At 36.1% G+C, this 20537-nt stretch overlaps 2 protein-coding genes across 8 annotated transcripts in view; one reads left to right on the plus strand and one right to left on the minus strand.

Annotated features, from left to right (window-relative positions):
- ARL6IP6 (ADP-ribosylation factor-like 6 interacting protein 6) overlaps window positions 1–14854 on the minus strand; it is a 32839-nt gene extending 17985 nt beyond the window's left edge. Inside the window, exons 1-3 of the mRNA XM_004674878.2 lie at window positions 13708–14854; window positions 12112–12165; window positions 7135–7267 (exon numbers count right to left, since the gene is read on the minus strand). Coding sequence (XP_004674935.1) covers window positions 7135–7267; window positions 12112–12165; window positions 13708–14101 — 581 coding nt within the window. The 5' untranslated portion in view covers window positions 14102–14854. The remainder of the gene's footprint in view (window positions 1–7134; window positions 7268–12111; window positions 12166–13707) is intronic.
- A 403-nt stretch (window positions 14855–15257) lies between these two features.
- Window positions 15258–20537, plus strand: part of PRPF40A (PRP40 pre-mRNA processing factor 40 homolog A (S. cerevisiae)) — a 45435-nt gene continuing 40155 nt past the window's right edge. For 2 of the 7 annotated variants that reach the window (XM_012726475.1, XM_004674652.2), the window contains exons 1-2: window positions 15258–15357; window positions 16595–16726. In XM_012726475.1, the coding sequence (XP_012581929.1) occupies window positions 15319–15357; window positions 16595–16726 (171 nt within the window). In that variant the 5' untranslated portion in view covers window positions 15258–15318. Of the gene's footprint in view, window positions 15484–16594; window positions 16727–18055; window positions 18149–20537 lie in introns of those variants that run through there. The other 5 variants (XM_004674651.2, XM_012726471.1, XM_012726490.1 and 2 more) reach the window with 4 other exon arrangements.

Genomic DNA, 20537 nt, shown 5'->3' on the forward strand with positions numbered 1-20537 from the left:
GTACAAATAAATAAATCTTTAAAAAATAAATAAATAATAAAAAATAAACTATAATATGTAAAACTTAAATTAAAAATGTATTTTTCTCATATTTATCAAATGCCATTTGTGGCTGGAAGCAAAAGAAATAGGAAGGTAGATAACTCAGAGTGCTCCAGCCAAAAATAAAACAAGAGCATTAGTAAAGCAGCAGAGACCCCTTGATTTGTACACCAACTATGAAATAACAGGTGGCCAATCAAATTCTATCAGTGATAGCATAACCAGACAAAATGATACCATTCTTTATGGGAGTTCATTCCTGGAAAAAAACATAATACTAATAATTGAAATAGTTTCTCTGCATTTGACCCTATCTACATATCAAATAAACTATGAATATAACCGTAATACCTTAAAAGGCACCGAATTTTAAACTTCTCTTGCAATGTAATGTCATGAATTTATATTTAGTTCTATAAATGGACATTGCTGTGCTTTCAATATGTCTTATTCTATAAAACAGTGTTTTAAGAGGCACTGGCAGTATATATACTAACTTTGACTTAAAACTAACTGACATCATAGTAAAAACATAATATACATGTTGATAATTCCAAATGGCTACCTAAGGGATGATTCTGAGGGATTCATTCAGTCTTTAAAAAAAAAAAAAACCTATCAGGAGAACTTAAGAAGATGTCTGTCTTCTTTTTTTTTTTCTTTTCTTTTTTTAAACAGTAGTTCTACTTAAAAAAAACAAAACAAAACCACATGGGCCTCCCAGGTGGCCTAGAGGTTAAGTCTCAGCGCTTATCACCACTGTAGCCTGAGTTCAACCCCCAGCCAGGGAGCTAACCTACATATGATGCAAGAGACCTCTCCTGTCTTGCCTGCTGTTCCCCTCAACAGTGTATTTCTATAAAAATCTACCTGTTCTGCTCCCCACTCTGTATCTAGTGAATCCTCTCACCAACACCCCTGCACCTCTGGCCTACACCCTAGTTCTACTATACAAAAACAAACAAAATCCCATAGGTACTCAAACTCATTAAACTAAAGACAGAATTATGTTCATGGCTAATTATCATTTTAAAAAATAATTAATTCTACCCTCAAAAGGATTCAGCTTTTGTTGTATGAATCAAGATAAGACCTTTTAGGACAGAAGTCAACAGAGGATTATGAAGCATCAAAACCCAGAAACTGTGACTGTAAGATATACCATATTTCTCAACAGGAGAAAATCATTTCAAATCAGTTTGCAACAAGTGATTCAAAAGTCCAAGTTTTAGATTCAGATATTTTGAAATTCACCAGAAACATTACTTCTATTTATATTTTGATTAGAATAAGGTTAGAGTTAAAAATTTTCAACAGTACTTGATTTCTAAAATATAGTTAGCAATCCTTAATATTTTTAAAAGCAAGTATTGGTTTTTCCTTATTGGAAATAAGTCTCTCTGGATATTTCCAAAACAAAGTAATAGTCCTACCTCTATGAAGTTAATGCCTTCGGGTGTTGGAAAATATGCTGTTTAGTCTGATTTTTGATCTAAATAATAAATATTTATTTCAAGCCAGCAATACGAGGTTTATAATTGTCACTACTAACTGCAATGAGATAATACTCTTAAAAGTGTTGGTCCCTCACACTTAGGAGGGAAGCCATATATTGTACAAAAAATAACATTATAAGAAAAAAGAACTACATTTAAAAAGAAAAGTAAATACAACTTAAAAATTGCATATAAAAAAATAGCTGGTTTCTGACCTTTGGTTTTATGTAAAAACTACTATATATATAATGGACAAATGTAAAGACTCATATCATTATTTTTTATTACTGAGTATTTTGAGTCCTAATTACAAAAGAAATGTTTTAAATGTCATACTTTTTATGAGATTTATCAACTACATTATCACTTTTCAATAAATTTATTTCTAGACTATAAAGCAACATTTCCACTCTATGTGGGATCTATTCTCTAGGAGTTTTAACTTTTAACACAAGAACTATAAAAATGTAGCTACACCACTATACCACTAGATGGGGCTTTGTGTACGGGTAAGGATTAAAAATGCCAGTCCCTCAGAGAAAACAAAGGAGAGAACAAAGACAGATGTTAAACCAGATTTTGAGTGGATTTGGCAATATTGCATGGATCCAACTGCCACATAACAAATGCTACGAGTGTTATTTCAATTTCTCCTATTAATTCACTTCAGTACACAGAGGAGAGGGGTTACCTAGTATGGCAAACAAAAATCATAATGGTAGATTCAGGTGCTACCTGTGTTAGATATAAATTAGTTGGCTTTATGCAGCTCACCCAAATTCCTGAGATTTGATTTCCCATCCATTAAAAAATGTAGGACCCTAGACTAATTATAACAATGAAGGGTGACTTATTACCCTTATTATCTTTAATAGGAATCTCAAAAGCATCCCCAACAATTCTAGAATATATAAAAAGATAGTCATTAAGAAAAATGCAGCTTCAAGGCACATCTATTATACCAAACTTCCTCCCCAATCAGGACTTGCTGATAAATTCTGATGATTCACAGGCCCATTCGCTTGAACTCTAGGTTCTTTTTGTATATAATATGTTGTATGGATGTGTCACATATATACTATAATTTGCTATAATTAATGTAGATACTTACAAAGTAAAATACTGATTACATATGTCATATTTACCTTCTCAGAAAACATGAACAAAATCCGAATGTGGAAAACTGAGAATTAGACTGAAGATATCATTTAAGCAATATAAAAGAATAGGATTAATGATTTATTAAAGTGTTGAGAAACTGGGAATGCCTCAAAAATACTCCCAAGAATCTAAAGTCACTGCCTCTTGGTTTTTATACTGTATCAGATTTTCTTAAAGTATTATAAAAGTGTTATTGAGTCAAATACTAAAAATACTTGCTTTCTAATAAAGAAGTTTGCATATGTCACATTGTGGTATACCTTTTAGCACAGCAAAGTCTGAAAAGTGAGAAGACAATCATCTTACTCTCTGAAGTCCATTAAGGTGTACCTGTCTAAAAATATACCTTGCAAAGATCTTCAACTGTCCTGTATTTTTCTAAAGGTCTAGTATTTAAAAATTATAAGCTGTTATGGATCAAGCATGTTTTTGTCCACTCTTCCACCATGACCTAATTCATGTCAAAACCTTGCCCTCTCAATATGATAGTATTAGGTATAGGTTCATTTGGGAGGACATTAGAATTTAATGAGATCATGACAATCGAGTGTCATGAATAGGATCAGTGCCTTTATAAGAGTCACAGGAGAGCTTTTTGCTCTCTGCTTTGGTAGGACACAATGAAGAGGCCATATGCAACCCAGAAGATGGTCTTCACAAGATCCTGGACAAGCTGTCTACCTGTAACTTGGACTTCTAGTCTCCAGGGCTATGAGAAATAAATTTCTGTGCTTATGAGATACACAGTTTATGTGTATTTTGTTAAAACAGCGAGAAGTGGGCCCTCCCTGCTGGTGCAGCAGGTTGGAGCACTGCACTGTGAAGCTAAGCGAAGCTGTGGCCATTTCAGTGTGAGTTCGATCCCTGCCCTGGAGGTGACCCACATGGTGCAACAGACCTCTCCTATCTTGCCTACTGCTCCCCTTACTGTGTACTTCGTCCATCTGCCTGTTCTGCTCCCAACTGTTTCTGGTGAATCCTCTCGCTGTCCCTGCATCTCTGTCTGTACCCCATTTCTGTATGTATAAATAAATAAATCTTTAAAAAAAAATAAAACAGCCACAACTGACTTAAGATAATATCTAATATGGAATAAATATGAAATAAAAGTATAAATGAACACAAAGAAAGTGATTTATTTCTTATTTCAACTCTTCCAATGATTTATTGAGATGCTGATTTCATTATTTCATCTAATACTAAGTATCAATAAAGGTATTTTCTTATTCCCTTGAGTTTTTATGTTTCTAAAAAAACACAACTAGGGCCCTCCCTGGCGGCACAACCGGTTAAAGTGCAGCACTACAAAGCTAGCTGTAGCCACTTCAGCAGTTCAATTCCAGGCCAAGAAGCTGACTCACATGGTGTGGCAGACCTCTCCTGTCTCATCCACTGTTCCTCAGAGGAGTGTATTTCGTCAGTCTGCCTGTTCTGCTCCCCACTCTGTCCCTGGTGAATCCTCTCACTGCCCTTGTACTTCTGACCTGCACCCTAGTTCTGTATGCATAAATAAATAAATCTTAAAAAGAAACACACACACACACACACAACTAGTTGATAGCCACAGTAAACATAATCTCAATACTATTACATTTCTCATTAATATACTACTAAAAAAGACCATGTGTTTCAATCTGCAATGAATACATTTTAACAAACTAATTTCTTTGTATTTGATATTCATGGAGGTGGAAATATTTTAAATAACACTATAATCATAGAAAAAAAAGTTTCTTCATTTTATGTTTTAACTGTCTTGCTTTTATTTCCTTAGTTAAGTAATAACTGTTTAATAATTTTAGAACCTAGTTACCATTTCTATTTCCCTTAAATTTGACATATGTGATGGACTATAAAGTGTACTTAAACACTGAAAACTCAAAAGAAATGATGAAAGGCAAGAGTGTCCAGTATAATGTTCAATTTAAAAAGTGGATTACAAAAAGTGATACATATTATCATTCCATTTCAATTTTAAAAATGCAAAGAATGGAAAGATAGAGGCATTAAAATGTTGGCATGTTCCCTGATATGGCTTTTCAAATTGTTTTTCTTTTAATTTTTTCAACACAGAACTTGTAAGTTTCACCAAATCAAAAGAAATATATTAGCATCACTGTTTACATTATATTTTTACAAAAGCATGTTGCAAATTAACAAAATATATCAACATCTCCAGTAAGTCTGAAGATTTCAAATTTGTCCAAAAGTAAAGCTGTTTCCCTGTACAAGGACTCACTCTGCTGGCAAAATAGAGAATATTTTATCCTAAAATTCCAGAAATAATTGCAGTATTTTCCACAGGCACTAGAGGGCAGGGTTTTCACAACAAAATTCAATTTTATCAGTCATCACTATATCTTGACATAGTTTTTATCTGCAGTTTCTGCTAAGATGAGGACAACTATCACTGTACTTATATATGCCCTTTTTACAAATTGTGTTTCTAGTAACAAAATAATTTCAAATTAGTTTTACTCCCATTAGATTATATCATAGCTGATTTATCAAATATAAAAATAACTTGTCCCTACTTACATATTGAAAGGATTCATACACATATATATGTGTGTGTATATATATATATATTTACATTAAATATACTTACTCAAAACTATTTTCAGGCCTTTATTGACAAGTATGTAATCTAAACCTCTGTCCTGACACTCTCTCATATTAAAATTGGGCAGCTAACAAATAAAACACACTTGCTGCTGATATCCATTCCTACCAGTTCTGGTTCAATAAATTATCCAAAGACAATTTTTTTAAAAATTAGACAAATAGCCCCAGAGTTTCAGATTTTTAAGAGAACACTGACATGCCTTTCCTTAACTCCAATAACCCCTAACATATATGAAGGTTTATACATTCTGTCGGTGGAGGCAGAAAAGAGCTGAGAAGGAAAATGACATTTGAAGAAAAATCGCAAGACTAAAAATCATGGCATTTCAAAAGTACATCACATATTTTGGGAATGCAAATCAATGATACCCTATAGTATAGAGTACATGTCATTTGGATAAATACTATTGTTATAAGGTGGATTTTATTTTGAAGTCACTGATGACTTAAAAAGAGAAAGCTATGTGTAAGGTCTGTTTTTAAAGATAACAATATACAGAAAAATTTAAGAAAAGTGTAAAGCTGGAGTAGAGGGGACAAAGGAGTCAAGTAAACTAGGAATGACTTACATAAAGAAAAAAACATTGGAGATAGAAAGTATTCCCATAGCATTTCAAAAAGAGAAATGAGTGGATTTGGCAAAAGGATAAATATAGTAAGCTTTTAAGTAAAATGAGTAAGATCTTAAGCCTTGGTAATTTCAGTGACTACTGATGCCTGTAAGACAGACTAGTTTTCGTAATTCTACATGCACAGTGGTCTCTGAAATCCAGGTCTCTGCAAGACCTACTTATAATTAGCTTTTTGACTGCTAACCAAAAACTATAGGATGGCACTGTGGCATATCTCAGTAAAATCAAAATTTTTAAAGATATAAGACAGAACTTGAGTTCAGTAACTGAGATCAGTAGTACCAAATATTATTAAAAATAACCACTATTTTGAGTCCTTCAAATAGAATCTATTTGATCTCTATTATCTGTTCATAAGGTTTGGGAGCTGGTAATAATAAAAACAATATCTATCATAGTCTGATAACATACATATCTAATGGAAGTTATTTTCTATTTTTGTCCCCCCTCCCCCTTAGTTTTTAAAATAAAATGCCACCTTGGATGCTCTTATTTGGAACTTTGTATCTAAAACCTGAGCTTTCCTGGCATAAACAAACTAGATTAGAAAACCACCTACTCAATTTTCTGAAACTCTTTAGCACATAGAGAAAACAGGGCAAAAAAATTTAATATTGTTCCATTAGGTGTGTAGTGAAATGAATCTAATATGGTATAGACACACTAGGTGCCATAAATGTTTGTTAATTATCAAATCAAACGTTTAAACCCAAAATCCAATTCAAAGAAAAGTCTAATCCAGTGAGGGTGTTTTAAGTCTCACCATTTATAGGACTCTAGTAAAACTTCCACATTACTCATATTTAGCCACCATAAATTGTTCTAAATGAAATTGCATCCCAAAGAACAAACAGCAATTAAATTTCTCAATTCTCAGATCCTTGAATTTCATTTTTAAAGGATGATTGCATTATCCAGGTATGGAGCTTAAATGTTTTTCCATTTATTCAAAAGCTGAGCCAAGCCAAACACATTATCATTTATATTTTACAAATTAAAGGTTGGATTTTTAATAAATAATCTCAAAAATAAGTAGTATCTTTCTTCTGTTAGTATTTTATTTTTTAAATAATAATTTGCTTTTTTAATTGTGGTAACACTAGGATTTTTTCCATCAGCTATTTTTTCATGTTTTAAACAGATTTGGGATGGGCAAAAAAAGAAACAGGAACACTTACTTGAACCTGGCAGGTGAAAGAGGAGTAGGAGGAAACATTCCTGGTTCAAAAGAATCGAAGTAAGTCACTGTCCAAGAAAAGCTGCAGCAGGAGAATCCCGCAGTTATGGATATTATAAGTAGAGTCCAGAATCCTTAATGGAAAAGAGAAGGAAGGGATAACTTGAATTATTAAGACTACAACAATTTTAAAGTGCCATCCTCAAGTTCAAAAGATCATGTGTATTTGTGCCCTTTTGAACTTTAGGTGACGTAAGAGATCTGAGCTTACTATAAGCTTACACATGTAGAAATGCGAAATACTAAGGCACAATTAGAAGTTGTATATTTGAATATTTTAATTGAGTTAAATTTACTGTGTAGAAAAGAACAGCTATTCAACTTAAGAATATAACTCATAGTTTCATAAAATTCAATAAAGAATAACATATGAACTACAAGTTTTCCTGCTATACAAAAAGTACCACTTCATTTTGGCAATACTTCAAAAGCCCAGAAACAGATAAAACTACAAAAGACAGAGGAATGAAGCATTAAGAAAATTGTAGCAAAATATTTTTGAAAGAGTATCTTTTCTGATAGCTCTATTTCCCTTACATGCTCTTAAAGAGGTAACAGACTTTGTGTGTTTACTGGGTAAAAGCAAAGGTCATAAAGCAAAAGGAGAAATAGCCTGAATTTCTCTTCTGTTCTTATGTTGCAAAAATCAACTAAACTGGAGAACAGAGACAGTATCTCTTCTTGAGAAACAGCAAGGATAATGAATGACTGGGGTATAGATAAAAGGTTTGTAAATAACAAGGAGAAAGTGTAGTCCTTCCTTAGTTTTTAAGAAATCACGCTATGTCCATGTGTTTGCAGTTGTGTGAGTGTACTGAGTGAAGAGTGCCACTGGGCCTTCTTGGTAGAGCCATGAAAAGGGGCTACTCAACACCAGAGGATTTACAGTTGTGAATAGTCTTGTGTGGTAGGCCCTCAGGTAAGCCTTCAGATGTTTCTGCTTTAAGTGATGCATGGGAACAACAAATGGCTGAAGGTGCTACATCTGAGAAAGCCAAAATGAGTGTTTTCAAACTTAACTCATTTGAGCACGTCTTGAGAGTTAACTTGTCCCTCCATTCCAAAACCCTAGCATTGTATCAGCCTATAGAATTTTACCCCAACCTGGGCAGATAGTCGTACAATCTTCGGTTAGACCAATAAGACAGGGAAAAAAGTACAGTGACTCAGTGTACAATGACAACTTATGGATGACTATATTGCTAAACAGCTGTTATTGTTTAGATGAATACCTGTAATGAAAAAATAACTGAGTTTACTCAAAAATCTTAAAATGCATAAAAGTCTGTGGAAAAAAAGATGGTAATTAAGAAAAAAAAGCTGAGGTTTGCTATGTAAAGATGAAATATCTAAATATCTAAGAAAAAGTGGGAAAGACAAAATAATGGGTGAATAACAAAATGTGAGATAAAGTTCATCCTGGCTTTCCACTTAAGTGCTGTTTAATACCTCTCAAATTTAAATAAGAATACTCTAAAGCTATCAGAAATGACATCTTAGTCCATGATCTAAGAGCTTGCTTGACTATGAACATTTAAACTAGATGTGCAATTTGCACTAATGAACAGCCACATCACTGATAAATGCTAGGTCACAATGACAATGTAATATTGTGGTTTAGAAGTGCTCATGCCTCTTTACTCAATTTATGATGAAATAGGAAAGCCACAGAAGTTAGCAACTCTCAACAATTGAAATTGTTAACAAAACACTGTTTCCAGAATCTGGAAGCCAAAAACCTGATAACTAATGTTTTGCAAACCCATCTTACCAATATGTAATTTCATTTTTAAAAGGTAGAAAAGCTTATTAAGTTTGTGTTTCTTCTCCAATACTACTCTTCAGAGTAATCAGCTAAGAGTCTGTTGTGAATCTTTTCAAAAAATACAGGGAGTGTGGCTAGATATATGAAGCTCTTACATACAAGTAATGTACAATACGTATACATTTTATCAATTTATTTTCCACAAATGGGATTATGACCAGAAAAACTGTCCTTTATTTTGCTGTTTCAACACAGCAATGTTAGGGGACCTTCATATCAGTACACACAGGCCACAATGCCACTGCATATCTATATTCACTTTTCACTATCACTTTTCACTATTAAAAATGAAGCTCTAAATGAAAGTCATATCTCTACACTTCACTGAGCAAAACAAGGATATATACCTATAACAAATTTGCAGAGGAAGAACTGCAAATTATCTTCCCTATAATTCGATTTTCAAAAATTGATGAAATGGTGGTTTTTGAAACCTCTGAGTCAAATTATATAAAGATGTGCAGACAATAATTGCAAATTTTATATGTAAACTGAAATGACCAGAAAAACATACAAACCTCCATGTTCCCACACTAAGAAAGGTTTCTTATTAAAACACTGTTGTGTAATTAGTCAAGCATTCTTCACAAAACATTGCTGCCATAAGAAAACAACAGGACTAAAAATGGCAGTAATAATTTTAAGTCCTATTTTAGAATTCCAAACAGTTTAAACAGACTTGGTATATGAAATATGCATATTAACAAAAAAAGAATGAAGTAGATCCATGCATAATGATAGACATTTCAATAAAACCACAGAATACTCATGATTCCAAATGTTTTTATTTTTACAAACAAGAAAACCACATACATAATCACTACATATATATGTACATAAATGAACAAGAAAATAATCTATAAATATGTACAAATGTATTACTGGAAACCTCTGCTTTAATTGCTGGAATTCCCTAGTAAGTCCATTGCTTAAATTAAAATGATTCATTTAACATTAGGTAATTAAGAAATTATGACCAGCTGACTAAGATAAAAGGCAGCATTTCTTTTTCTGTCTACAACAGATTACCTCGACAATATTGAAGATTTTGCACTGTTTCTTTTAATTGAACACTTTTATATGAATAATAAAAGGACAAAATTTCTCTAGCATTTCTTCAGGGATAAGTTAAGGCAATCATTTTTGGTATCTGTTTTTCAACTCACGTTTAATTCTTTTTTAAAAATACATTCCTTATTTATTTTACATCATTGTTTATTTTTGTAAAATAGTTCTCCCGTCGGGTGTAATCACCATAAAACTCCTACCACCATATCACCCATGAACTGTCACTATAGTCCCTTGTGCCCTTCCCTCCCATTCTCCTCCTGTATGTTTTTCATTTACCTGAGTCCTTTTTTTCCCCCCCTTTTCCTGACCCCTTGTTCAGTTTCCCTATATTCTTTCTATTAAGTAAAATCATCTTACACTTTTCTTTTTCTTCTGATGTTATTTCATCAAGATTAATCCCTTCTAGCTCCATCCATATTGCTGGGACTTTCATAGCATACGTTTATCTTTTCTGATTGCTGAATATTCTACTGAGTTCACAGTTAATTTGGATCCAAGTCAAAGGTCAAGGGAACAACTGACCTACTTTTCAAGTATCAATTATTTCAAGTGGACCTTTAACCTAGACAAATAGTCAATTCAAAACATTATTTTCCAAAGAGGTTAATTTGTATTTTTCTCTTAAACAGGAGGGAATTTAATACTAATCCCCTGGAAATGGATAGAATTAGTTTATTAAGTAATGCTGAAAACATTCTTCATCTGCCCCCTGGAGAATTGGTTTAAAACAAGGATCTTTGTTTTGGCATTAACTATTGTTTATGGGACATTCTGCCAGCACTATTCAGTAGTTTCTTTTAACTCCTGAGATGATTCTTGCATCTTGAAAGTGAAATACCATTAATAGTGATTTAGGTAATGATGTTTTTACTTGTTGTAATGGTAATATGTATTTACCAACCAGTACCAAAATATTTACAGAAAAGGAAGAAAAATGTAGATGACAAAGCCCTATTATATTCCTTTTGATATTGAACAAATCATTCCTTTAGATGACAAGTGGCACTCATACGTGTAATAAATGTGAAATCTTGCCATCTTTTAAACAGCAAATTAGAATTCTCAATAGTTTGTAGATTGCATTTCCACTGCACCAAGAGTTGACATATCAAAAAATGCTATGAAAAGTCCCAGAAACTTGGCTATTTGAGATGAAACATTGTAACATACTGATAAAATGAGTTAACTAAAAAAGTACAAGCAAGAAGTGCAAATAAAGTTTTCAAGGGACATCAGCAAACTGATTTTTTTGTAATTTGAAGATATAAAGATTTCTCCTTCAGCAAAATCAGGTATGCTGTACTTCAATTCATATCATTGTGAGAACATTAACCTTAAAGAGGTAAATTAAACAGTTATCTAAGATTTGAAGAGAGATAACATTCAGGATAGGAAACTTTTCCCACCCCAATATAGAGTGACCAGATAATTTACAACAAATAGGAGTGCAATACTCCAGAAAGTTCTGAACTCTTCAACATTAATTTAGCCAAAAGAAACAAATGTTAAGATAAATTTTTCACAAGCCTATAAATTATTATAGAATGCAGGGCTGACTCTTTCCTAGTCCTCACAAACAAATATGCCTATAAATTTTTTTTTGAACCTTAAAATATAATGCCAGTATTTTTAACAAAATTTTTTAAGTTGCTTATAGAGAGAGATCTCAACATAATTTTTATAAATTTATGAGGGAGTATTATTTGTTTTTAAGTCCTGGGGGGAAAACTGTAAGGAGACTTCCAGAAAGTAACTAGAAAAGCTAATTACTCGCTGGGTCTTAATCACATACGTTTGTGTTCAAAATGCATTATTAGTGTGTGTGGTGTGTGTAAAAATGTATGCACATACCATCCATGTATAAAAAAAACCATTTAATAAAATTTACCATAAAATAAAATGAAAAAAAAAAAGATAATTAAGGGATTATATTAAGATTTTACCCAAAATTCTGTTTAAACATCATGTGGAAAAACAAAAACTAGCTTCAAAATCAAATCAAGTGACAATTAAGTTCCATACCTAGTAGCCCAGTGTCCACATCACCTTCATTCTTCGAATTCTCAGTGTGCAATTCTGCAAATACACAAAAGGCCTTGTGTAAAAAAGTTGATTATATAATTTGAACAGTAACTCAAAGGCTGGAAGTCAACCTGGAGTTAGGATAGTGTCCTGGAGTCAGAAAGAACTGGGTTCAAATTCTGATTCCATATGCTAGCTAGGTAACCTTCAGTAAGACATCTATGAGTCAATAATACATTTTTGTATAATTCGCATCACTGGGCACACTAGATTTACAGTTCACTTCCCTTATTTAGTCTCCAAAATCAGCAAAGTTCAATGTTTTGCAATGGACTACTATTTACCAGGTTTTGTGACTGTATGATACAAAGGCCCAAGAGAAATAAACTACCTACAAAATAAACTTACGGGAAAACAAGGGCTGGGAGGGAGGGAGGGCAGTGTTCTGAAAGCACCCAAATATTAAGATTGAAGTTTATGCCCAATAGCACTTTGCAGACATAAAACTTGAAAATTAACTTGCCAATCTGTCTTTTTTATGAAAATGAAGCCATGATAAGTTGTTAAATTCCATCTGCACCATACCAGTGTCTTGGAAACAATGAGAATTAAAAGGAGTAGAGTTAAAACATTTAATTCTTTTAGTGAAGTAAAACTAGTATGTGAGCAACAGTGTTGGGTGCTGTTCATACAGCAAACTGAAGTAAACTGTTGGTTTGTTTCCTATAACTAGGCCAAAGTCCCACACTAATGAGAAATGGATTTAAATTCAAGTGTAATTCTTTTCACTGTCACATAAAATAGCCAACCAAGTAATTCTCTTGTATAAAGTTTGGAAGGCCTTTCAAAACACATTCTTTTTTATTCCAAATGAAGGGAGAATTCAACTTCAAACACCAGAAACTAAAAGTATTATAGATAGCTCCTGCAAAACACTACAACCACCACACGAGTCGTTAAGTCTAAATTTAGGAGCTAATTATTTTTTTACCTACAAACACAGGCAGTCGGATGGAAATTTTGTCCTACAGCAATTCTGAATGTAGAGAGGAATGAGCAAATAGTACATCTTTGTGGATTAACATCTTGAGTTATGGACAGCCTGCTTAAAATTACTGTTACCACCTCCTTTTAAATAATGGTTGTTCTGCATTTTGCTTAGTTTTCCATATTTCACTAACTTTAAGAATCACTGATTCTTCAAGAGTACCCACTTAATCATGACACTTTCTTAAAAATGCATCTTCAACACCCCTACACTGTTCCTTGTAATTATGTATGCTGAAGAAGTTAAACTGTTGGAATGATTGGGCAGTGTATACAAATAACAAGTCATTATGGTGCACACCTGAAATTAATATCACACGTCAATTATACCTCAACTTTAAAATGTAAAATAAGTTGGGTCTCCTGAGCTTGGGCCCGCCACCTCGAATACAAAAAAAAATGGGGGTGGGCAAAGAAAGGTGCAGATGAAGACTCAGTGAAAACTGCTATGAGCTTGCCGGCCTCAGAGGAGGAGATGACAAAGTTGAGAACCGCCTCCAAGCTCAATTTTACTCAACACAGATTTTCTCATGGCCCGAACTTCAGTACCTTTTACGATCAGATAGGTGATGGCGAGGAGGAAGGCGAGGAGGATGGCGAACAGCAGTGAACAGAGAATTGAGAGCACCTGGACCGGCCACCGCCTAGCATGGGACGGGCCAGCCGCAGCAGCAGTGACAATGCCATTGCGTTTATCGGGGAGAAGCGGGGACCCGGCCCCGTCTGGCTGGGGTAACCAGTTCTTCCGAGGCTCCGACGACGCCCCGGCCGAGAACTCCGCCCGCAAGTCGCGGGCCACCGGGTCGCATTCCTCTTCCTCTTCTTCACCCTCACCCCAACTGTCCCCTTCAATAAAGGAGGAAAACGACTGAGCGTATGGTGCTGGGGTACCAAGACGGCGGCGCAGGGGAGGCGAGCGCCTCTCGCTCTCAACGAACGACATGGCGGGAAAGAGAGCGCGGTCCAAGGAGCGCCAGCGTCCCCTACGAGTCCCGCCCCGCACTCGCGGCAGCCAATCAGCAGCTGGGTTCTGCCACGGCCTCCACCACCGGGCGAAGGCTGGCAGGGGAGCCCGAGGGTGCGAGGCGGGACGGACTAGGTGCCCAGGGACCCCCCCAAGTGTGGCTGGGCACTCCTAGTCCACAGTCCGATCCTGGGACCTAGGGGGTATAGGGGAAAAGGAAGCAGGCAGGGAGAAGCGCGGCCGAAGATAGCGACGTCTTCTCCCCACCCTTGTTTCCTCCTGGCCAGAGACCTCAGCCACCCCCGCGTCTCCTCCTGGCAAGCGCGCGCGGTGGCAGCCCCAAAGCCGCGTCTTCCTAACGTCTGGTCCTAGCGCCCGCCATGCCGGCCGGATTCATAATCCGAAACTGTTTGCCTTCTTCCAGCTACGGGGGCACTCTCCCCGCCTTCCTTAGTTGGCAATATTCACACCTGGCGCGGTAGCCTCGCCTTAACTGCCCGTTCCTATATCTGTAGCATGGTTCTCCCCGCCCCTACCACAACTTCCCTCCACGCTAGTCGACTCGCTTTCTCCCCACTTTTCCTGTGGCTGCGCTCTCCAGCCTGTGACTACAGAGCTCGAACTCTCCTCTAGAGTCCTCCAGGGTTTCCAGCTCCTACCCTCCGCCGGGAGCAGCCCGCGCGCACTTACCGCGCGCACTCTCCCAGCCAGAGCCACCACAAACGCTAGAAGCTGCTTACCCCACCCCCACCCTACCCCATCCCTGGCGGCCTCAGCTTTAAGGGGCGTAAGTAACTCCGATGAAGATGTGAAAGGTGGCAGGCCCCCGCGTACTGGGCGAGGCGGTCTAAACTCGGGAAGCTGGAATACGGTAGTGTTCCCTTTCCTGGGGGAAGTTGGTGGTTTTCCCGGCAGACGGTTCGGCGCAAACACTTCCTCCATCCCCCTCCCCCAGCTCCGTGCTGGCGACGCCGACTGAAGCTGAGTCTGGGGGCGAATCGCCGCAGAGCTGCGTGACGGCGACGCACTGTGATTGGACAGCGGGAAAGCCTGTCAGTTTATTAGCCTCGTTGATCCCGCCCTATAGCGCCGGGCAGCCTTTAACCTTTGGCCCTAGCGGGCGTCAGCCACTCAGATCGGTTCTTGTTGGTCTGTGTAGCGGCAGTGGCCGCCGGCGGAGCAGTCTGAGCCCGACGATGAGGCCGGGGACGGGAGCCGAGCGTGGAGGCCTCATGGTGAGTGAAATGGAGAGCCATCCTCCCTCGCGGGGTACCGGGGACGGGGAGCGGAGATTGTCCGGCTCAAGCCTCTCCTCCAGCTCTTGGGTTGCTGCTGACGGCTTTCTGAGGAGACGGCCCTCGGTAAGGGATCGGTGGGGCAGGAGGAAAGCGGCACAATGAAAAACGGAGTCAGAGACAGGAAGCGTTCTCTAAAAGGAGATGAAGCTGAGAGTGGACGAAGAAAGACCTCGAGATGGTGGGATACGTTCCGAGGGAGGGAAACGGAGAGCGGGGATGCACAAAGGAAGGATGTGGGACCCTGGAAGTTCCCAGTGGGCTTGGCCTAGACTGATGTGTGGTGGAGGTGCTGGGCCCTGAGCCCTGGGCGGGCTGAACGTCTTGGAGAGGTAGGCCCGATTTGGTCGGGAAGGGGAGGCGGAGACTTAACTCCGGACTCTGAAAAGAAGCTACCAAAATCTCTTCATCGGTTGTAGTCGTGTCGACCGAGGGAGTAGAGAAGGCCTGTTGGGAGACTTGGCAAGATACAATTACCTGGTTTTAAGATCTGAAATAACGGGCATACAGGTCAAGAAAGTAGTTCTTTTAAAATCTCACTAAAATGGATGGATGAGTAGTTTACTTAGTGTCTGACACACACCTTATTATTTGAAATTGATTTTTGGGCTAAAGTAATGTTACATGTTAAAGAGTCTGTTAGGGACTACATTTATTTGTTAGGAGTGAAATGTTTTCACTGTCGTTTGCCCGCACTGTGTGTTTTATAAGACCGACACTCGATCTGAGTTAATTTGGTATATGCAACGTTTTGAAGTTTAAAAAACCATTTTGGAATAGTTTTAAGAGTAAATGCCATTATAAAATAACCAGTAGCAACCAGCTTTAGGTCTGTGTGAAACAAGACAAAGTTGTGGTTTCCGCTGTATCAGTTTTTAAATTGGCTGTCCCATGCATTTCTTGCTATTTCATTAAGCCAGTTAGCATACTTCAAAAATAAAAATAATAAAAGATTTAATTTTCTGGCAATGATTTCTAATATTTGTGGTTTCTTCTGGAATTTGCTCAGTTGCAAGTTGATTATAAACGAGAAAATATAAGAAAATACAAACTGAACCGAAAATTGAATCACATTAGTCTAATAGCACATGCCACTTCAGTAATTGTTTTGTAGAAATCAGATTTTTAGAAACATTTATTGTGACTGCTTAATTTTTAAACTGGCACCATTTTTCAGATGGGGCATCCTGGAATGCATTATGCCCCAATGGGAATGCACCCCATGGGTCAGAGAGCGAATATGCCTCCTGTACCTCACGGAATGATGCCGCAAATGATGCCCCCTATGGGAGGGCCACCAATGGGACAAGTAAGAATGTTTTTGTTTTATTTTGTATTTATTTATGTTTGCTTGTGGTATTATGTCAAGGTTTCAAAATCTGGGTCAAAACTTTAACAGCTGTTAAGGATTAGTTATGCCAAAAAAACGTTTTCAAAGAAGTCAAATGTTGAATCATGACACTAACACAATTTTGAATGTAATAAGCCTTCTGTGTAAAAGATCTACTTTCTACTGCAACCAGACTATTTTTTTTATTTAAATAAAACTGTGCCTCCATGCTTTTTAGTTTAATAACTTCCCCTCCAACTCTGTCAATCGAATTAACCTTCAAAGAGTAAATAGTCTCAAAGATCAGCATAATTTGTTAGTGGACTGTGTAAATGCATAGAACCTGAAAATAGCAATTGTGTATTTGACTTAGGGTGGCTTTTATTTGTGAAGTAATTTCCATAGGGGTGTGTGTGTGTGTGTGTGTGTTCATGTGATGGGGGTGGAAGTGAGGAGGTTCTATTCTAATTTGATTCTTCATATGACAGTACCAAATGGAGAGATGGAGAGTTCATTTTTCACTTACTCTATTTTATTGGGTGTGTTTGTTTTGTTTTTAATGCTTATTGCTTCTGCACTCCTGCATTTGGGCTATCCCTTCCATCTCCAGCATAAATTGTAAATGAACATTTTGTAGGGGTGATTTAAATCAAAAGTGGTAATGCTAACTCTGTGAATTCAGTTGAACTGAGTTCCTGGAGAAGCTTCCAAGAAAGGTAACAGTTTCAGTTACCATGAGTAGTTTCATGTCCCTTGTGATATTCTGTAATGCATAAATCCTTAGGTGACTGGGTTCTTTCCATTTGAATATCTCAGTAAATCATAAAAAAATTAAGCCAATCAGCAATTTTGGAAAACCAGTCAAGTAGGTATGATCTTTTTGCTGATTAATGCTTTTTTATTTTGATAATCTTCAAAGTGTTCAGTTAAATTTATTGATGAAATTTTAGTAGAAACAGGAGCTTTCTTTATGTCTTTTAACCTAAGGATTGTACTTAACTGTCAAGTGGTTTTCTTTTTTTACTTGGAATATAGCCTTTATTTTTATATATAATATCTAGTCAAAGGCAAAGGCCCAAAAGATTATGTTTGTAGGATAAAAGAGAACCATTTATTCTGTTATACTAGCATAACACAATTTTTAAAACTCCCTACTGATGGAGAAACAACCTTGATTCATTCCTCTTCTGTTTCTTTCCATCTCTGAGCAGAAAGGAGCTCTTGGTTTCTTAGTAGAGCTGCTCTAACTAGATAATGAGCTTTAAAAATATTTATTCTATAAATGCTCTGGTTCTTATTTAAAATTAGTTTCTTTCCACAGAAAGATAAAATAAAACAATTTGCTACTGCCAGATGCTTCTCTCTTTTCTGGGGCCTTCTGTTTCCATTGGGCCAATCAAGGTAAGTTTTGCAAGGGATTGACCTGCTTACCCTTGCTGTAATGGTGCTTTTGCACTGCAAAACCCAGATTCCAGCTAGTCATATCTAGTAAAATGCAGAATTTTTTTTTTTTAAGTATGCTAGTGTATCTTATGACACAAAATTGTTCACATTTTACACTATGGCCCTTTTTCTTTAGTGGTATAAGTGACCATTTTCCCAGAAAGGTTACTTATTAATTGGTACACATCCATTCAGATACTCTAAATTTTGTCTTGTGGTTTTCTCCTATTTCTTTTTCTAGTTCGATATATGCTATGTGCCCATAAATATACAAGATGTTTAGAACTCGGTTTCTCCTATTGGTTAGGATAATGAACAATGTCATAGAAGTTCAGCTCTAAGGGTCCCAAGAGATTCCACCTTTTTTTTTTTTTTTTTTTAGCCCTTTAAACTTGGATCATTCTCATATTCCTCTTTTAATATCTTAACAAACTAGAACTCAAATTTGGTAAAACTAATTCTTACTTTAGCTTCAATAACAGACTGGGAGGGCAGGGATAATTTAAATAAGTTAAACTTGAAACTAAATTTTTGTAGCAATGAAAACTACCTTTAAAGTAGTAGTTAATTTTTAGTAAAAATTACTGCTTTTTTCTGTATTATTTGTTCTGTCTACGTGTTCTTCATAAGTTTTAAATGAACAAGAAATAGTGAAAAGATAATGATCATAATAAGCAAGGTGCTTATTATAATTCATTGTAGTGACTGTTGCAAGGTTGGTATGGTTTCACAAATCAATTTTTAAAAAGACAGTTTACAAATTCTTTGGACTTTGGGACAAAAGGTTATGGAATCTCCTTCATATGTATTGCCTAGTTCCATTAAGATCTCATTAAAGTTGGTAGCAGTCTTACCTAGTAAATAATTGTATAATTTTTGGAATATTATTGAACACAGCATGAAATTTTAAAACTTGCTTGAAAATTAATATACAAATTAGACAAAATATCAGTCTGCTGCAGTCAGAGGTCGTAGTTTTTCAAGTACAGCAGTTCTTTTTTAAATTCATGGGAATGTCCTTTTATAGAATTCAATATTAGAAAATATTTGAAAATCATCAAATAGAGCTTAATATTTCTTTCAACCTTATCTTAATTATTATTTGAGTAAATTTGCCTCATATATTGACTTCAGTGGGAAAGGTGCTACTTTAAAATTATTGGATCTTACATGGTGTCTGAGTTAAGTAATGATTTATTACTGGTTAGAAAACGATATTGGTAATTTACCTGCTCAGTGGTAATACGCAAAAAATTTCCAGTGGAAATTTGCTTTGGGGAAAATTATGTATGGGGTCATCTCTTAATCCGTTTGTATAATAAATGTATGTTCACATCTCACTCATTTGTTCTTTACACACAAAAGACTTACAAGTCCTGCTGTCTATATTACAGATGGTTTTGCCTTCACTTAAATCCAAAAGACTCCTAACAGACATTTTTCTTTTTTAAAACCTCCTTTTAATGAGTACAGCAGAATAAAAGTTAACATCCCTTTCAAATAATAGATTATGATTCAGTTGTAATCATTTGATAAGAAAAGCAGATACTATATGTATGAGATTTTGTGGGGCAGTACTGAAATAAAGGAACAAAATAATTTTAGTATTGCCTCCCTGATTCGAACTGTCCATTTCTCTTTTTTTTTTTTGCATTTGGTCTGTAAACTAATGCACGAATACTTGATTTTCAAAGGTAAATTTGATGTGTCTTTTTTATGTTGAGTAAGACAGACTTTAAAGATCATACTTATATTCTTGCTGCCATTTGAATAGTTATTACTCTCCCATGCCTACTATATGCTTAACTTTTGAGCTGTATTTCTTGTTTTAAGGCATCTTTCACATCCCCAATGTGCTTAGATTTCTGTGTTTTCTCTTTGCCAAAGAACCTCCATTACTTTTCTTTACCTACAGGATAATACCCAAATTTCACAGTTTTATTTTCAAGGGCTCCCATAGTACAGTTCAAATCAGGATTCTTACTGCATGTCTTCACATTCCTTACTTGGAACCCCAGGCATGTATTTTCATGCTTTGCTGAGTATTTTATCAGCTTATGACTGATCACACATTTATCTTACCCTTCTTCCCTCAGAAGTTTACCTAAGTTTTGCCACTTTAGTCCAATCTTCTCCAAGAGGTCCTCAGCAGTAACTTTGACCAGTATATGCCAGCCCTTCAGATGACTGAAGTCTGAATATCTTAATGTACCTATAACTCCTTAACTGTTTCACTTACTTTGTCACTTAGTTATTAACTTGTTTTATTTTATGGTTTCTTACTTCCTCTTCCTCAGAAGTAATAGATTGTAAGCTCTTAGAGGGCAGGCACTATGTTTTGTACTGT

Source organism: Condylura cristata, unplaced genomic scaffold (assembly GCF_000260355.1).
Source record: "Condylura cristata isolate star-nosed mole 26May11 unplaced genomic scaffold, ConCri1.0 scaffold00002, whole genome shotgun sequence".
In the NCBI taxonomy this organism is placed as follows: domain Eukaryota; kingdom Metazoa; phylum Chordata; class Mammalia; order Eulipotyphla; family Talpidae; genus Condylura; species Condylura cristata.